This window comes from Ictalurus punctatus, chromosome 5 (assembly GCF_001660625.3).
Source record: "Ictalurus punctatus breed USDA103 chromosome 5, Coco_2.0, whole genome shotgun sequence".
NCBI lineage: Eukaryota > Metazoa > Chordata > Actinopteri > Siluriformes > Ictaluridae > Ictalurus > Ictalurus punctatus.
Genome location: NC_030420.2, coordinates 8532460 through 8551700, shown reverse-complemented (window position 1 = coordinate 8551700; position 19241 = coordinate 8532460). Strand labels below are relative to the sequence as shown.

Here is a 19241-nt window from a genome sequence, read left to right as displayed (position 1 = left end):
GAAAGTAAAGTTTGGCAGAAAGAGGGTGGTCATTGTTGAATTTCATCATTAAACAACATTTGCAGTCAACTCCAGAATTAAACAATCAGTAAAAATGAATATATCATCATTCATAATTAGTGCAAAGGACTCATCCGGCCTCTCTCTCTCTCTTTCCCTCTCTCTCTCTCTTTCTCTTTATCTCTGTTTGTGTGTGTGCGTTAATTACAAAATTACAATCCTATCTGCAATGGCCAGGTTTGGGTGCAGGGTTTCATTCCAATCCAGCATTCAAACCTTATATCACCCGTTTCAAGGACTATCAGATGTGTCTCCTGCAGGTGTTTTTGTGGGGTTTTTTTTCTTTTCTTTTCACTACAAAATCTGCAGAAGTTGATATTTGTGCTTTGGATCTTGATGAATCTTTACTACTGGAAATAAATGATGTATTTATTCATACAAAAAAAATGGTTGTTTTATTGGAGTTATAAGGAATCAACTTTGTATTTTTTATCAATACAAACTAATACTAATGGGTACCAATACTAACTATTATTAGCCTACCTATTATAACTATTATTAACTATTATTCTCAAGATTTTTGGGTAAGCTTTCTCTAATATTTTAACAGTAAGTCCTCATGAGAATGATTTCCGTTAAAGTCAACGTCTGTGTAAAAATGTATTTTTTATTTATTTATTTTTTACAAATTTTTTCTATACAAATAGGGTTGTCGCCTGATAAGACCGCAGTGTCGCCAGATCTATCTTCGACCTCAATATTGTGGTTACAAATTTGGCGCCACCAGTCAACACACTGTTGGCACAAGCACCTGGCCTTGGCCACGCCCCCTGCTCGTGCTCGTCACCTGTGAGAGAGCTGTGGGAGTCAGAGTCCATCCACGCTAACGGCGTCTACCTGGCTTTGAAAACTACAGTTAGCTGTTTTAAATGTTTTATTCTGTAGCCTCTGTAAACCTTTTTTTTTTAATTATTTGCAGGCAACATATATCTAATTCTGAAGCAAAAGGATTATACATATACCTATATTGTTTACATTTTGTAGCTTTACTTTGAACTTTCAGAAGTTTCCCAGACCACCGGCTTGTAGCACCGCAGTTGTCATTAAGACCCGCGACACCGCAGTAAGCTTAAAAAATCTTCTCTTTTTGTTGTACTTTTGTACATTTATGTACGTTTGCAGCTCACAAAAATAGCTTTAGTACAACATATTAACACGTAAAAATAGTATTCAGTGGTGTTTATAATGTCTCGTTTTCCGTTTATCTTTCAGCAACCTACGCGACATGGGAGTTGTGAAATAACGAACTCGAAGAACCTGAATGATTTAATAACAACCTTAAAAAAACAAACAAACAAACAAAAAACAACAGCTCTGTCACCGGCGGTAAATATCTTTCTGTTTACTTTTTACTATCTGGTCTGTTATATCACTTTAGAGTCTAACTTATTGAAATCATCTTTACATGTTTATTTTATGAGACGCTTATAATTTGTCTCTTCCCAGTTTCCACGCGCGCGAGAGTGTGAGAGAGTGAGAGAATGAGTGTGTGTGTGTGTGTGTGTGAGAGAGAGAGAGTGAGTGAGTGAGAGAGAATGAGTGTGAGTGAGAGAGAGAGAGTGAGTGAGTGAGAGAGAATGAGTGTGAGAGAGAGTGAGTGAGTGAGAGTTTTCTCTACTGAATAACTTTAAAGGAAAAACGTGTCAGTTAATAATAATAATAAAAACATCAATAATAATAATAATAATAATAATAATAATAATAATAACCTGAAATAAAACCTTTATATGAATATTTCAGCAGTTTTTGAAATAAACTGCCCCCCCCCCCCCCCCCCACGGTCAGTCTCAGGTATCAACCGAACTGTCATGTGGCGTGTCCTGGCTGCTCGTATGTTGGTCATGACGTCGTTCTCATCAGGGAGGTGAAGGAGAGTACATGTAGACATGTAGCTGTCTCCGCTGCTTCACACAGAGTCTTAGCTGCACTTCAGTCATCACCGGTGTCTTGTCATGATGCTGCTTGCACTCGGTCTGACGCTGGTCTTCTGGATCACACTCACTAATACGCAAAGCCTGGAGCTCTTCAACTTCACACAAGAAGATGCGCTCACCTGCAGTCAGGTATGGTCTTTTTTTTCTTTGAGTGTTTTTATTAGATTTCCTTGAAATTAGTTGTTACATTGAATTTGACAATAGCTGTTATTTCATATACAAATCAACAAATGATTGTAAATCATTCATAATTATGCAAAAATATATAAATGTACTATACTGATTCAGAATAATATTTACATTTCAGTGTTTATTTACAGAAATCAAATGATGTCAAAATATTTTTTAATCTAATTTAGCAAAAATGTTTAGTAGTCTTAGTACTGCTTATACATTTAGTTAACTTTTATTATTAATCTGTTAAACTGTATTAGTCAAAACTTTATAAATATAATAGCTAAGTTATAACAGTCAAATTACAGCAACAACAATAATAATAGTTATAATAATCAATAAAAATAAAAGCACTAAAATATTAAATAACTAAATAACTATCACAAATTTATATTTTTAAAAATGTATTACCTTAACATCCACTGATCAGGGTGAATTTTTTTTCCCATCTTTTTCTTCATAATTTTACAATCTTCCAGCAACTTTCCCCACAGAGACTCGTTACTTACGATGGAATGAGGTCAGATCACCTAAATATATTAGATTTTTAAAATAATTTACCTGTTCGTTTTTAGGTTAATCCATTTAGATTGTAGCCTTGAAGTCATGTCATGTGATCACTGCCCTAATATGTTGATACAGAACCAGAATGATGTACATGCTAAGACAAAACAAAGACAAGATGTACTTGCATCCATATGTTGAGTTATAAAAATCCAATGATGTAGTGGAATTAAATGTAATGCTGTTTGATCTTCTGTGTTTTTCTATAATGAAATTTGACACACTACTCTAAATTCACGGTGTGTAAAGAACGTTTAGATTTTAGTGACATGTATTTGAACCCAAACAAACAGCCAGTTTCCACTCAGCAGCAAAACTGTTCAATTCTATTCTACAGGTTGTGCCTGTTTTTGGACCATCCAGTATTGTGTGGAAATTGTCCATACATTTAAATATTTTAGAGTTACTTCTAGATTTAGTTTTAGATTTAGTAGGAAAGACATGCCGTGTCTTTGGAGTACAGACAAGGTATGCAGATCTCTTCAGATAATTTAAAAAAAAGGCTCAGGTTAGAGAAGTGCATGCTTCTTAGCCCAAACATCCAACCCTTGTTGTTAGGCCATATTTGTGTTTGTGCTTGTGCACGTATGTGTGCAAATATAATCACATGCAAATCATCTAGGAAAAACATTTTCATGAACATGACAAAAGTAGTGTTTTTCCCACTTTACATAAGGTGACCAAAACACGCATACCTAGTTGATCACACTATGTATTAAAGGGGTAGTTGTACAACATTAAAACAGAAGTAAATATGGCCTTACATCTTATAATAACAAGTATAACCTGTTTACAGCAGTAACACATGTGGCTGCTTGAAGAACCCCTTTCATGAGAATTGACAATGCATATGAATCTGTTTTTTAAAATAATGCTTCCTTTGGAAAAGAGAGATTTGAGAGATTTTAGAGTTTTATTTAGCACTGAAGAGAAAGATAATTAAATATAAACTTCTTGTTATGCTTCGTTGTCTGAACCGTTCATCTGTCATTAGCAGCAGAAGTGCAATCTGAGACGAATTCTTACATATAATACAGGTAGCTGTTACAAACTTGGACCAGTGTTTGGTTTATATGAGTGGTAATTATAATGACTGATATCAGGGCAAGTTTTATTAGTGCCGGTCCCTCCACCACCACCGTGATACAGCATCTTCTTCTACTGCTTAGGGAATGTCTCTTGTAACTCTAGATAAAGACAATATATAAAACAGTATTATCATAGTGATTTTTGAGGAGATAGATTATCTTTGATCTAGACTTGATAGAGATCTGATAGAGATTTCAATTGTATATATTTCTTAATTTTTTTTTTAAAATAAGATGAATCACAGCAATGTTTTTACTTTCTAACACCAGATATCGTAACATCTGAACTGCCCGATTGTCAATAAATATATATATTTTTAAAAATCCGACTAAATAGGTGCGCAGGTGTCATATTTTATCCTGCACTACCACATTCTTGTAAAAAATAGCAATTGCTGTTATTGTAGGAACAACAAGAACAGTAATAAAGCGAATACTATAATATCACCTTTTGTTTATTCTGAACAGAATGTATGTTAAAAGCCTAAGTTACTGCTTGGATATAATATATGGCACCACATCAAGGGTATAATTTACAAGGGTATAATTCATGCATAGTTTACATGGGGATTTCTAAAACAGCTCAATTTTGTTGTATACGGTGTGTTTGCATTATTATAATAATAATAATGCATTCTTGTATAATAATAATAATAATTGTCTGGAGAAATTTTTCATTAAGTGGAATCTTATAGCAGACAGGTACACAATTATGCGCTCCTGAATAACGCGACACAAGATGAAGTAATGCCTTTTACTTATTCACGAGCCCAGCCGGCCATGACACCCAATGCTAAGGCTCCTGTGTGTCGTAGCTATGGCAGCGGTGATGGATCACTGTCTGGAAGACGAGAATAGTGGCAGTTTGGTTTGTGAGTCTCTGTAGTGAATTACGACCTTTCTCTTGTGCAAGAAAAAATCACATGATTTCAAGCCGGCACAGTTCATTATAAAGCTCTGCCTGGACTCTGGTCGAGGTGACGAATCCGCATAGTGGTGTTGTGAAATTATGTCGGATTGGAATGATATATACTGTCTTATAAACATTCTTCCCTTATTTTTTTTTGTTGGACATGGAGCAACCATGTTCTCATTTTTTTCTTAACTCTTGTGGTCTGTTTGGGTCAAGTTGACAATTTAATTACTTACTAAATGTTAAACAGTTCATATGAAACTTCATAAGTCTGTTTAAAGCTTAAAAGCTTTTAAATATAATATAGTAATATATTAAATCATTTATGTTACATAAATGATGTTCAAGTCATTTTGGCCTGAGATAAACAAAGTGAAACAAATATTTATGGATCTAGTACAGTACATATGAAACAAAATGGTGATTCTAATCATTTAATTACACTAGTACCTGTGCACACACAGGATCCAGACTTGTGAATTGGGTTGCATGTCTGTGTACATATGCAGTGGTTTTATTGCTAACAGTTGAGCTTGAGATAAGATATGTTTGAGATTTTACACTTATATTGCCGTTATATAAAATGATATAGCCTGTTGCTAAGGAATATTCATTAAAGAGAACCAGATGGTGATACAGAAGGGAAGCGTGTGCCCTGGACACCATGTTCCCTAACATGTTAGAATAGCAGTTCCTGTTGGGTGTGTTGTCAGTGTGTTAAGCTTACTTAGTGTTATGTACATATTAGTAGAAAACTCTCTAATACTATAATGAAATGTGGAGTATAATTTTGTTTGTCGTGTATTCATTATTACTGAACATAACTGTGCATTTGCAATTGGATATTTTTATATTTGTTCATGCTGCCTGTAAAAGTACGGATGTGTAAAGCAGACGTTGATGGCAAATATTGATGGGTGGTATCATGTGGTTTTAAACAATCTGCAGCATTTTGTGCTCTTCCTGCTACAGCATATCCAATTTGATGCACCAACTAATTAAGCCATCACTGAAGTAAGTTGTAAATGGCAGTGAATCTTTAGCTAGAGTGTTACATTATAAGGTTGGATCCTGCTGTGAATGTAGCTGCCATTTAAAAACATAGCAGAGAGGCCAGTTCTAAAGGACTTTGGTGTCTATACAGGTAGAAATGAGACAGCATGGAATGTAAGCATGGACTTTGTCTCAGATGTTAGCTGCTCCATATTAAAAGCCAAGCATTTTATAGTGAGGATCTGAGTTCATCATATATGAAGACATGTTAAATATGTACTCCCCTACATGCACATGAGGATTTAGTGGTACAGAACCTACTGTATCCTATTGATCTACCAATTGTGGGTAAGATATGTAATATCTAACATCAATGTAAAAGAAATATTTGGGGTCCACTTTTTAGGATTTAACAGTAAGTCATGTAAGCAAATGCCTCATCTTTCCGAATGCCAAGAGGCCTCTATAAATTTGACAGTTGAGGTATTAGGATATATAACTTAGGACGCTGTGTAATTCTTATAAAAGGTTTTCTTTATTAGGGCCAGCTTTCCGCGGTCAGATGACACTTGCCAACACATGCTTCCTCCGAGACATGTGAAGCCAGCCAAATGCATCATTTTTAACTGCTGCTCATACTGCGTCACAGGGCAGTGTAACACTCTCGGAAGAAAGTACTGTCTGCCTTCTGCTGAATACATGAGCTCAGCGATGCCCACGATTGGCTAGTGTCACTCTGATTGACAGGGGACAGAGCACGTCCAGTTTTGCTTCCTTGGCTCCCAGCCACAGATGACTGTGGAATTGTCTTTGGATGATAGGACGAACGCCAAAACAGCAAAAACTTATTTAGATCAGCTTTCTTTTAGGGCGTACTTTCAGTGGTGTACAGAACAGGCATGCAGACCGGATACACACCCACTGATTAGTGGGTGTTTATCTGGTCTGCATGTGTGTTCTGTACACCACTGATTGGACACAGAGGGATAAGTATGTGAACAAATCATCATATTGTATTTACGGTATCTATTTTATTTATAACTTGCACAGTGTTCCTGTTCACTTGGGTACTTCCACACCGGCTTCTCATTTCCTACTTAAAGCGTCAAGCCGAGCCCATTTGGTACTAGGAATTTTTCCTGGTCATTTTGATATGTTTTTTTTTTTATCTGGAAATTCCTGGGATTTTTTTTTTCGTCTTCTGAAATTTTTTATTTATAATATTGCCTAGCTTGAGTTGTCCAAAATGATGCCAATCCACCACTAATAAGGCATTTCTGTATGCAATATACTATGTTTTTGATGATATTTTGTTAAGCATGATGGTTTGAAAGGTCTGTGTGCACATGTTTTGCGAGTAGTATTTTGCAACAACATATTGGTATCTATGTAAAAAAAAAATTCTATGTTAAATGTTGAAAATCATAAATGTATTTGTGATATATCTGTAATCCCCATCTGTTGTGTTTCTTGGCAGGGCCTTACTGATTGTAACGTAAAGCCAGGTAAGACATATTTGTAATCATAGCTGCCCTTATTCATCACACAGAAAGATCTGCAAATGAATCTGCATCTGATTGATGAAACTGCAGTATGACAAACTGAGCAGGAATTTGAGTACAAATGAGTTAGCTTCAAGAGGACACATGCTTCTGCTCACTAATCCCTTGTTTTCATGAGTTTGAAATGCTTGCCTAACTTGTTGCAAAAAATGATGCAAAAGTGTGCTTGAAAATCGTTTAAAAAAGTTAAATAATAATAGTATTAACACACAGTTTACCGTTTCAGCAGAGTTAGGGGTCCATGAAGCTTGCCTTTTGCAATCCTTTGTTTAAACTAAATGTATAATGTCATGTAGTTGTATCAAGACAGTTATGAATGTGTTTGCGTTTATAATGCTGTTTGCTGTCAACATGCTGTCAAAATCAAATCTTTACTTACAAGTAGTTATTTAAAAAAAAAAAAAAAAAATTATATTTAACTGAAGTCAACTGTAATTAAGACGTTAATAATAAATATAGGTGAGCCAAGTTTCCATCATGAACCAACCTCCTGCTGCAACTCCCAGGTGTTGGAGAGATGCCATGCAGTGCCAGGCTTTGCAGGTCTTTCATGATTCATGCTGGAATGAATTTGTCGAAATGACATACAATAACGGAAGAATTAAAAGTCATGTAAATTCATGTGGCTTGTCAGCCAGAGGCTCCACATTTTGGTTTTCATCCCAGTGCAAAGCTCTATTGTGTGTGTTTTTTTTTTATACACAATTTCAACTACTGCTTTATTTGAAGGACTAACGCACCAATAAAGAACGACGTCTGTGCATTGCTATTCACATTTGCAAATTACATGTTGTCACTATATTGCATTAGCTGTATTTTACTACGAGGTTCCCATGATTATCAATATTAACTGATAGACTATTTTTCTTGTTAATACTTGCACTACTTACCAGCTCTCCTGATACTGTATTTTTTATTGGTTATGATTTTTCAGGTTGTTAAAATATGAAGCTTAAATTTACACACACTCTGGTCAGACGTGGGTTTGATTGTACAGATAAACGAGAATGCTCATTTTATGATCAGATTTGTCCATATAACACTTAGATGAATAATGGGCATTGCGTGTATATAACAGCTAAGCGGTATATACATGTCACAGTGTAGGGCTTCAACATCATGACTTTAGTGAACAGGAACTTTCCTGATGCATATAAATCAACTATGTAAACATAAATATTTATAGTAAACAATAGTTCCTGGTGCTGTTTTAAAGCATCTTTGATATTATCTAATACTTTTATCAGATTTGGAAAACTTTTTTTAAAACAAAATACAGAAGTTTTTATGTACTGTAGATATGTGTATATATTATCAACAACATAATATGAAGATGGTATGAAAGGATTAACCCATGTCAAACATTCATATGTAAAAGCTTTATTTTATCAGAAGTGAATTCCAGGACAAAGCTAAAACTAACACGCTGTTATTTTTGCTGTGTCCTCTTCTCTGTTTATCTAGGTGATATCGGCCCATATTACAATGACAGAGTTTATGTGAGTGGTCTTGCCGCTCATGCGCTGTTGTGTAGAAGTCATCGTGGCTTGCGTCCATGCTTAAGAATCTGGCTTAATATTACAACTGCAGGTATCTTGACATGGAGTATACAAAATACAGTTTTTGCATTGCCACATACTCAAGGGCTCAGTGAGAGCTATTTCATATTTGTATGTACAAAAATGATATTTTTAAGTTTATAGGTTTTGCCCTGCTTTTTCTTTAGGAACACATGAGGAAGCAGCTCTGTCCGTAGAAGATAGCTACAATGACAAAAGCAGTGAGGACAGGTTAAACGAGCACGGAAGTGGCTTAAAACCGTCCGTTTCCACACAAATGTCTGTGCAAGTGTGTTACCAGTGCCCAGACTTCTCAGGTTCAAAAGAGCTCACTTTCACACTGCCCTTCTCAGATGACCACACAAGAGAGGTAACTTAGTGTTACAGCTACACAAGAAACATTTAAAAAATTTGACAGCAAAATTCCAGTGTTATAATAGATGTTCTTTATTGTGTAGTGTCAGCTATATGAATTAATACTATTAATCAGCACTGGCTCATGACCTTACATTTTGGTGGGGTAGGATGACCTTAATAAGGATGTAGCCCCAAACAAAATTAAGAGGCAGTAAAACTTAATTATGCTATAGGCTACTATCTAGCAAATTTTTAGAGTAACCCTGTAATAGGCGTTTGACAGTCAACAACATACAGTACAGCCATACAGTATCCGGACTATCAGCTTGTTTTGATCAGTTTTCAATGTACCTTTGTTCAGTTGTGTTTGATAGAGCAAGTGTGTTCCCATCACTATTGTCACAGTGTGTTGACATGAACACATAAGAGGGAATATCATTAATCAGTGTTGCCAAGTTTGGGCAAAATTTACAGGAAATGCGAGACATTTTTCTTTCTTTTCTTTTTAGACTTTGCATGGGAAACAAGTTCACTGAGGTGCACACACATTTCTGCTGAATAAACATTATCCATGCCATAACCCCCTTTCCCTCTCCCAATCTTTTCAATATATCTTACAACAGAAATGGATAATGTTTTAGTTTTAATGTTTCACAAATGTATTAGTTCTATTAATGATTATTTGCTATAAAACAAGATCTTGGCAGCTGCAGAGTATTCTAAAATAATCCCAATTTTGAATAAAAAATGTGACCCTGGTATTCCTGTCATCAAATGTCCTGAGCGCACCAAGACTGATCGTAGATTGAGAATGGGGCGGTGCAACTCCTGGCACAATGGGCCTCTATTAACACTTGCTGCAGTTCCCATTGTTAACCACTAGGTGCAATAATAACTCCAGCTAAATGGGGCAGTTCATCATTTACAAAGGTGAGCAAATCAACAGAACATCGGCTTATATCTGTCAATTAGCAAAAAACTTTTAACCTTTGTTGGTCACTCAAAAGAGGTAATTAGTATTTCAACAGCATTTAAAATCTGTGAATTTATTGATGAGGACTTTATGAAGATTAACATTTGTTGAATGGCTGATATATGTGGTGGAGCTCTGCCCCACCTGCTCGTATAGATGAGCCACCGCTTTGAAAATGAATAATTAGTAGGAAAAGAGGCAAACGTCCATCAAATGACTCAAGTGTGTCTGTGCATATAACTGTTCTGCAGATGTGGATGTCATTGATAGTACAGCTGAGGGAAGATGATTTTGGCAGTCAGTTCATTGTCTCCTCTTCAAACACTCATAAACCCACCTTCACTGAATACATCAAGATACCTGCAATAGAGAACGGTAATTTCTCTCTCTCTCTCTCTCTCTCACACACACACCCACACACTGTCATCAATTGTGAACTTCACTAGACATTATGGACACACAGTATATATTTTTTGTTTCAGTTTGTTCCCAAGGTCTGGCCATTGCACAGTGTAAAGGTGAGTTCATGTTAAAACTTCAGCTTTCAGATTTGATTTTTGTATTTTTATGTATTTCTATATTTTTACGTATTTCTATAACGGAATCTACTTTGTTTCCCAGTACCCATTTTGTATCCAGAAATCAACCCCAAAACAGGAATGGCAGAACTACGTGTGGGTGATCTAGCCAAGGATGTAGTTCATGACCTGCAGGCCTGCAAGGAGATGGAGAAAGATGGGCCATGTTTAAGACTAGAATGGGTGTGTATTAAAAAAATTCAACTGCCATATATTTATATTTTTTCCCACTGACATATCATCACCATGGCCATTCTAACTTTACTTGTTTCTTTGAATACAAGAAGGAGAATCCGCTGACGATTCCAATGAACTCTGTTGCCCCCTGTCTCTGCTTTCAGGTATTAACATTTCTTTCTTTCTTTCTTTCTTTCTTTCTTTATTTATCATGCTATTCTTATAAATATATCCTTAAATCCTTACAAACTGGGACACTTCAATTTCGGAACACACAAGTATTTATTCATATATTGCGCTGTAAGTTCTGTTTATAGGGTTTGAATTGAACTACTCTCTCCACCGTCCACAGTGGCACTGTTAAATTCTACCTGTGAAATTTTCTTCTGAAATCCACTTGGAATGTGTTACAATAAATAAAGTATTTATAATCATTTTAGATACAATTTAAGCAGTGTTCAAGTATTTAGTAGTACTGTCTGTTTTCACTGAAATATGTAATGTTATTTCAGTGAAATATGTAATCTTCTCTCTGTCTTCTGTTTTATCTACATTTTCATCTTATACAGAGTGTTCGGGGAGGGTTGACCGCTTATTATTATTTAATGCGAACTGGTTGATACGAAACCTAAATGCTGAAGGGACTAAAGTATTGTCAGTCACAATGGTACAACATTTGCAACCAGAGACAGACTTTAGGTTGCACATTGACATTTTTGATATCAAATAAAATTTTTTAAATGTGAGTAAAGATAATAAATATAATAATGTATTCAAATATGCATGCTATGGTACGTCTCCTTCTGTAATGAAATAAGTATGGTTTGGTATGTAAAACATTTCTTGCACTTACCTTTGCCAACATTTTACTTGCAACTGGCAGGTGGTGGGCCAGACATTAGTTTCAGACCCTATTGTACAGTACTGTGCAAACGTCTTGTAAAGAAATTCTGCACGTGTATTCTGGAAAATATGTCCGTCTTGCTTGCTTCTGATGAACCAGACAGCCTCAACAAGGCTGTTTTAAGAAAAATTGGTCTATTACTTAATGTTACTTTTTAATGGCATACAAACATTGCAAAAGACGTGAAATGAATATCTCACATCACATTTATCCAAACACTTGTCGTGCTTAAAACTCTTGCCCAGTACTGCATATAGCAGTATTGCATCACTGACAGTTACCAGACTCTGATTTGCACTTTATAGTCAACAAGTGAATGCCTTTTATACTCCTGGTAAATCTTGAACTCAATACACAGTGGTTGGCACAGAATCTTAACTAGAGAATAAGAATAGGGGATTGCTGATTCAATTGTTGAAAATGAAATTAATTTTGTGTTTTACCTTGTCAGATTTGGTGGGTGGATGGACCTCGAAAGACATTTTGCCCATTTTTTAATAAGACAGGTATGGTCCACAGTTCCAATGCTGTAAGACTATTTAGTAATTATGGCTGAATAAAACAAATAATATAAAAATTTGAAGATGACAAAATGTTTTCCTCTCTTTCTTTCCTTCTCTCAGTTCTCTCTGTCTCTAATGTATCTGTGTCTGTGGTGGAATCTTTGACTCATGCTGGAGCAATGACTAGAAACAGCACTGCTCTTGTTTGGAACATCATCGCCCCCTGCAGACTGGAGGCTGAAATTCATCTCTGCAAGAAAACTTCAGGCTCAACTTCAAGCAAAGACTGCCAAGTTACAGATGACTTAAGGAACAGCAGGCGTTATATACACAGCCGCCAGCATAGAAAATGGAACTTGAATAGCAAGCAGCAATGGGTGTGAATTTTTTTTTGTAATAATCCACCCCCCAGTAATTTCAACATTATTTTAAAAAAAATCTGTGTGAAAGACTATGTTTTTCAACATTACTTAAAAGAAAAGCTGTGTGAAAGATGTTCCTAGGTTTTTAATAGAAATTTGTCTTTCATGTTTAAAAAAAAATCTTTTTCTAATTTATTGTTGCTTTACATATTTATTTTTTCATGTATGCGTTTTGCACAGTAATGTGCAGAGACCCTGATTTGATGATTGACCTAATATAATAAAATCTAATTTTTTTTTTTTTTTTTTAAACAAGATGTATTTTAAGCAAAATCTGTATCAATGTTTTGATCTGACTCATGGGCACTCTTTGTTTCTGTCTAAAGCAATTACAAGGCGAGTTTGTTGAAGTTGAACGTCACCCTTCGCTCTGTGTGCAGGTACATAATGTTCATGTTTGCATGTACGGGATGTAAAGTGTCCTATCATGTTTTCATACTGATACAAAAGCATTTCTTTCCTTTCTCTAGATAAATGTTAAGGGAATTGAAGGCCATTTCGACCTTGTCTGCCCTTTCGAAGGTAAGGATCCCCTGGGGGTTTTTTCTCTTCCATTTTGAACATTGTGTAACTATTACAGATACAGTTCCATGTTAACCAACATTTTTAACCACATCGTTCTGTAAAGCAGTGCTTCACGTCCATCAATGTGAGCTTTTTTTTTTTTTAAATCTGACATGCTTGTTTGTCTTTCACTACTGCAAGTAAATCATACATTGTCTGAGGTGTCTGAAATCAACTTCTTATTCACTCGGTCACTACTTTCTATAGACTTTCTTGCAGTATGGGAGACACTGGGCTGATTTTAGACAACACTGTTTGAAAAATATCATTTGAAATTGCACCTTCCATATGAGTGAAGTCAATCTGAATTCCTGATTTACAAAGTTGAGTGTTCAGTCCATAACGATACTCACTCGAGCTCAGCTACTAGCCATTCGACCAACATGGTTAACCAGAAAGAAAAAACACAATCAGGTTTTTATTCACTGCCCTAGTGTCTCATGTCACATAGTAAGTGAGCTGTGTTGTCATTACAGCTCGCCCGAATTGAATTGAATTGAATTGCTACAAAGAAGCTTTACAGAAATCTGTATTTAGAAATCTTGAGAGAAATCAGACAAACAGGAACCCATTCATTTCTGGGTGACACCTGACAGTTTTATAAATAATGATCGTATTGGGTTATGGAACTACACTAAGTGTGTTGAAAGATTTGGTATGAGCATATTGTGAATAAAAGTCCTGAGATTGACACAGGAAAGTCTAGATGACTGCAGGAGCAGTTCTTAGACACAAGTCTACAGTATGCAGGTGAAATTATTCACTGAAGCAAGTGTGAGTCCTGGGCAGTGAATTTTGGGAAGTCCAGATCTTTAGGGTATCCATATGGGACCATCTGCTCAACAAAATATGAGTCACAAGTGCAGAAAGCTCTAAAGCAGTAGAGTTTTGAGTGTTGCAGTGTTTCATGTTCGGGTGCAGTCATCACATCTGGTGCCAGGAGAACACTTACATTGTTGTCTCTAATTTTCCAAAAGGCTAAACACAACTAAGTTATATCATCAAGTACTTACATCACTTTGAGGATGACAAAATCACAGAAAGCCGTGAATAGGAAAAGCAAGGGTTTATTGCTGCTCAGCACACGAGAGTCGCACAGAGGGACGTCCCAGAGTGATCTCAAAGTCCCCTGAAATGGGGCTCCCTTTTTATACAGTTGAAACACCCCTGGTTTGCCCAAAATACCATTACATGTGATGTCTGGGTGATGTACTGTCTCGCCCCCCCCCCCCGACATCTCGACACCTGTTGCATTTGCACTTTTAAGTGCTTTGTTTTCTAAGGCCAACTTCTGCTTTTTATGGCATGTCTGAGCTGTTTTTGAGTGAGGACATTTATCACCTGTGTGTTTTTCCAACTTTATCATGGTAACTGTATGCTTTTTTTCTGCATTGTTATTAGTATATGTACTGTGTGATTTAGTCAAATTATCATTAGCCATTACTTTGTTTTTCTGATTACTCTGGGTCTGTGTGTGAGTGAGTTCATGCTCTTGGGTGTGTATGCTGTGTGTTGCACCTCCTCTTTTTGGTCAGGCCCTAGGCCTTGCTATAATTAACTTTTTTAAGAGACATTGTCTATAAGGAAGAGAGCGTGAGTCTGTTCTATCCAATATTCTCAATAAATTTTCATTCTCTCAATTTTATTACCCTTGTGTTTTATTTCTATCAAAAATCTTATCCAACATTCCCTCCTCTGAGGCTTTCCAAGCCTCACATCACTAATTTAGTGGGTATCTATGAATAAATTGATTCTGGCGCACCCACTGGCCATCTTCAGTTAATTGCCTAATAGTGACTTTTACCTACCCATAGTGTCGGCGATTGTACTCACTCATTGTCTGGCCGCTACTATTTCTATAATGCTGTTGTTGGTGTCTTTTAGGGAGTAATTGCTTTGATCACACTGGTTAAATACTGATTGCTTGTACTTGTACCTGCTATTCAGTAGTTATATATACTTGAAATTTTACCTACTTTGTCCCTATTTTTCTCGACTGGGTTTACTACCCTCCGTCTTGTATTCGTCAGGACGTCAAGGTTTTCTGATTACCACTTTTCCTTGCTTTTCACAGTTTGTACCTTCGCACCCAGGGGTGAGCGAAAAAAACCTCTCTGAGGAAAAATTCCCACCCTGCCAGCACCCTTGTGCTCAACAGCACCCCTTTTCCTTTTCCTGTGCCTGGTTGCATTTACAATTCTTTACACATTGCATGTATCATAATAAACAGTTCATAACAACTCAATTAAACAGTTTATGTTTCAACAAGTCAAAGTCCATTCTCCTCCATTCAGCCGTGTACTACAGTATGTTGGTTGTCTTCGGCCCAGGCACTTTGCATACCGTAGAGGGCCACGCTTGGGGAGAGGTTAGGCTAGCACTTACACCCATGGCATGGCTCATCACTTCTTCTTCACTTTCTTGAACACACATGCACATTCAAGCAAATGGAGGCACGGACTAAACATAACCAACATGACATGGTAATCATACCTGAATCAACACCTGGCTTCACTAACTCACTAGCTATTGATGCATGTTGATTGGACATAAAGATCTGTTATCTGGGCTGCACTCTACTCACATACCAGTATACTGCCATGTTTAACACTGATATCCCTTTGTCGGCCCTGTCTTATTCTCGGATAGGTCGTATAGACCACTACCTTGCATTTCAGGTCCTAAGGATGACAAATCAAAAACATTAACACACTTCCAATAAATCAAAAACAATAAATATAATAACCAAACCAATAAAACATTTCAAATACTGTTTCATAACACTGTGCATCAGTTCCTCTTATCCCGGAAGTGGCTCTGGTTATTGCTTCGTACCCGTGATCACTGGCATCCTCCTCCCCCCTAAGAGGCGGTGACGCCTCACCACAATAAGGACCAGGATGATAATGAGACCACTTAGGGCAACGCCAAGACATTCTAATGTTTTTCCCGGACATTATTCCCAATACACGTTTCACAGTTACTGGGAGCGTGGTCCACCGCACTGGCCAGATACGGTGACCACTACTCTTTACGGATCTTTTACATAGTTTCTGTTCTGTTAATATGATCCAAAGCATGGGCTTCGTTTATTTGACCCAGGCACGGGAGAAAGGTCGCTGGGGTCACGCACAACCCATCTATACTACGCCAACATCTTAACCAAAAGACAGAACTGATTGCTGTATTAGATGTGATTTTATCATGCAGTAGTTTAAAAAGATGTACATTGTGATCAGAGAGCCTGCAGGGATGCTGTTGCTGTATTCCTGCCAGGAGTGTTTACAAAATGCAAATAAAATTGCAAGTACTATGAACTGGACATTCATAAAATATAACTTTGTGCACATGTGACTGGTGTGAACTGTAGGCTTACTGGATGCACAAAGAGAGCATCAACTAAAAGTGTCTAATATTCTCTCTCGCTGTTTCTCTCTCTCTCTCTTTCTCTCTCGCTCTCTCGCTCTTAAGTTTCCAGAAGTCATTGGAGTTTGTTTCTGTTGGTATCTGTGCTTGTCATGTGTCTGGCAATTTTGGGAGCCTATGTTCTCCAGGGATTACTCAAAGGTGAGCACATAGGTACACATGCATAAATGCAAATTCACACACAGTATTTGTCTGAAGGAAGCATTAAAATGTGAATCATCAGCAGGTTGGATATTCAAGTGGCTGAAAATGGATAGCGTCAGCAGTAAGTACTCTGTCCATATTAGCACATCACTTCTTCCTTTGTATTCTAATCCATGAGAAACTAAATGTCTCATTCCTCCTTACTCATCCACCCCCCCCCCCCTCTCTCTCTCTCCAGGTAGAGTAGGAGATGGTCAGGTGGTATTGCTGTACCCTCCAGATGCAGACAGTGCTGTTGCAGAGCTGGTGTGTCGCCTAGGCTCGGCTCTCTCCTCATTGGGATTCGGCGTCTCTTTGGAGTTGTGGAGCCGCGAGGAGCTGAGCGCACTTGGCCCCGTACCCTGGTTGCACTCGCGTCTTCATCGTATGCAGTGCCACGGTGGCAAAGTGGTGCTCGTGCTCACCCCTGCTGCTTGGGCACGAGCTGAGGAGTGGTGTCGAAGCAGAGGAGAGAAGACTGAGCGGCGAGAGATCTACTCAGATGTTTTCAGTGCCTCACTCAGCTGCATTCTTGCTGATTACCTGCAGGGCCGTGCCGGTGAACGCTTTGCCCTGGTGCAGTTTGAAACACAGCCGGCCGAACCCCCGAATGAGAGGGGATCCATGCCTGAGCTTTTTCGTGGGCTTTCTCTTTTCAGCCTACCTGCTCAGAGTTTGGGATTTCTGACTGAGATCACTCATGGAGCACACAAAGGACGAAAAGAAAACGAGAGAGCTGAGAGCAGAAAAACAAGGGCCGGTGTTTTGAGAGCAGGAGCACGAATTTTAGCAGGAACGTTGCGAGAGCTAATGGGGGGAGCAGGATACAGGTTAGCGGGTGTTTCTCAGGATTGTATGGGGTTGGAGAAGGATGATCTATGGGTCACGATACCTCTGACGCTAGAGCGCTTAACTCCACCTGCTAGTCCTGAGTTACAGAGTGAGAACAGCGCTGTCAACTGAATTCCTGTAAATTAGTCTGAATTTCACTGAAGTGGAGAAGACGATGGGTGACGTTGTTTTGTCTTAACCCTGACATTCAGTTTTTTAACTAAGCAAATACATGTCCCACTGAGCCAGGCCATGTTTTGACTCATTAGCAATACAACTGAAAGATCGATGGATGGCATTACAGTCTTACAGCGCCAGGGTCCTGGGTTCAATCCTGAATTAGTATCTGTGCAGAGTTTTGCAGCATCACCCTGTGTTTGTGTGTGTTTCCTCCGGGTTCTCCAGTTTCCTCCTAGGTGTGAATGAGTGTATAAGTGTGTGTGCCCTGTGATGATATGGAATTCACCCCATCCAGAGTAAATTCTCCTGCCTTGTGCCCGGTGTCGCTGGAACAGGCTCTGCATCTGCCGCAACCCTGACCAGGGTAAAGTGATTATTGAATGAATGAATGAATGGATGAATGAATGAATGAAACGCGACTATACAATATTTCTTATGTACAATTCAGTTAAAATGTGAAATAAAAATATTATTGCCATTTGATACACACTGTAGCTCCTGGTGAGTTCCTCAGCAATGTGGTGTTCACCATCTACCTTTGCCGGGTTTTAAAAGTTGAATGTCACTGCATGCATAAGAAGTGGTTTATTTGAAATCTAGCCATGAAATGGCCAGTTTTCTTATTTTAATTTCTTTCTCCCCTTTTTTTTTTTTTTTTTTTTTTTTTTGGTAAAAGATCAAAATTGATATATTTTACTCAACATTTCCACAGAACATTGTTATATATATATCTTATACCTGTGATGATATAAACTGTATGTAGATTATTTATAAAATAGATTTAACAATAACGACTTTAAATAAAATAAAACTGCAATGAATACGACTATAAAATCAAACAGGTACTTTGGGTCAATGGGACATCAGTTGCTCAGCAGAGGGTTATATGTTCACACTGTTTTGAAGCTGTTGGTGGATTGTTAATTTATACTATAAACCTTCATTTAAACACTACCGGAATATAATCTGTAATCTTTTATCTATGCTCAAATAAATATTGTTGTTCAACAACAGCCAGTTACGATACCTAAATATGACATTAACATACAGACAGAGACATGTTTTGCATGCTGTAGTTATTTCACCAGTTTGTACAGTGTTGCATTTGTGTGTTGTCAAATGTTTTTTTTTTTGTTCTATGTTACTCCGAAGTGCTTTCTGTTTACCTTAAAAATAAATCAATAAAATGAAATAAATCTTTGTTTTCGGTGAGTCAGTGACGTTTAATAAGGACTAGAATTATTGTACGACTTGATCAATTGAATTTTTTGCCCCGCCTTTCAGAGTTGTACACGG

General features: G+C 37.4%; 1 protein-coding gene and 1 long non-coding RNA gene across 5 annotated transcripts; one reads left to right on the top strand and one right to left on the bottom strand.

Annotated features, from left to right (window-relative positions):
* Positions 1-855: 855 nt before the first annotated feature.
* Positions 856-19145, top strand: wu:fl23c11 (interleukin-17 receptor C). Of its 4 annotated transcripts, none has more exons than XM_053680168.1 (17): positions 856-1123; positions 1273-1386; positions 1921-2123; positions 7204-7231; positions 8753-8878; positions 9015-9217; positions 10429-10552; positions 10660-10695; positions 10799-10938; positions 11040-11096; positions 12288-12342; positions 12460-12716; positions 13088-13141; positions 13232-13283; positions 16797-16892; positions 16975-17016; positions 17134-19145. In XM_053680168.1, the coding sequence occupies exons 3-17, from the start codon at positions 2013-2015 to the stop codon at positions 17895-17897; spliced, it is 2145 nt and encodes a 714-aa protein (XP_053536143.1). In that variant the 5' UTR covers positions 856-1123; positions 1273-1386; positions 1921-2012; the 3' UTR covers positions 17898-19145. The 4 variants fall into 4 exon arrangements, with proteins under 4 accessions (XP_053536143.1, XP_017323665.1, XP_053536144.1 ...); XM_017468176.3 differs by having other exon boundaries at positions 1852-2123; XM_053680169.1 differs by having other exon boundaries at positions 1846-2123; positions 16978-17016.
* LOC124628178 (uncharacterized) lies at positions 9205-12493 on the bottom strand. The gene is made up of 3 exons (XR_006982531.1): positions 12280-12493; positions 11786-11950; positions 9205-10537 (listed from the first exon to the last, which is right to left on the bottom strand). It is a non-coding gene; the product is annotated as an uncharacterized LOC124628178 (long non-coding RNA).
* Positions 19146-19241: the final 96 nt, after the last annotated feature.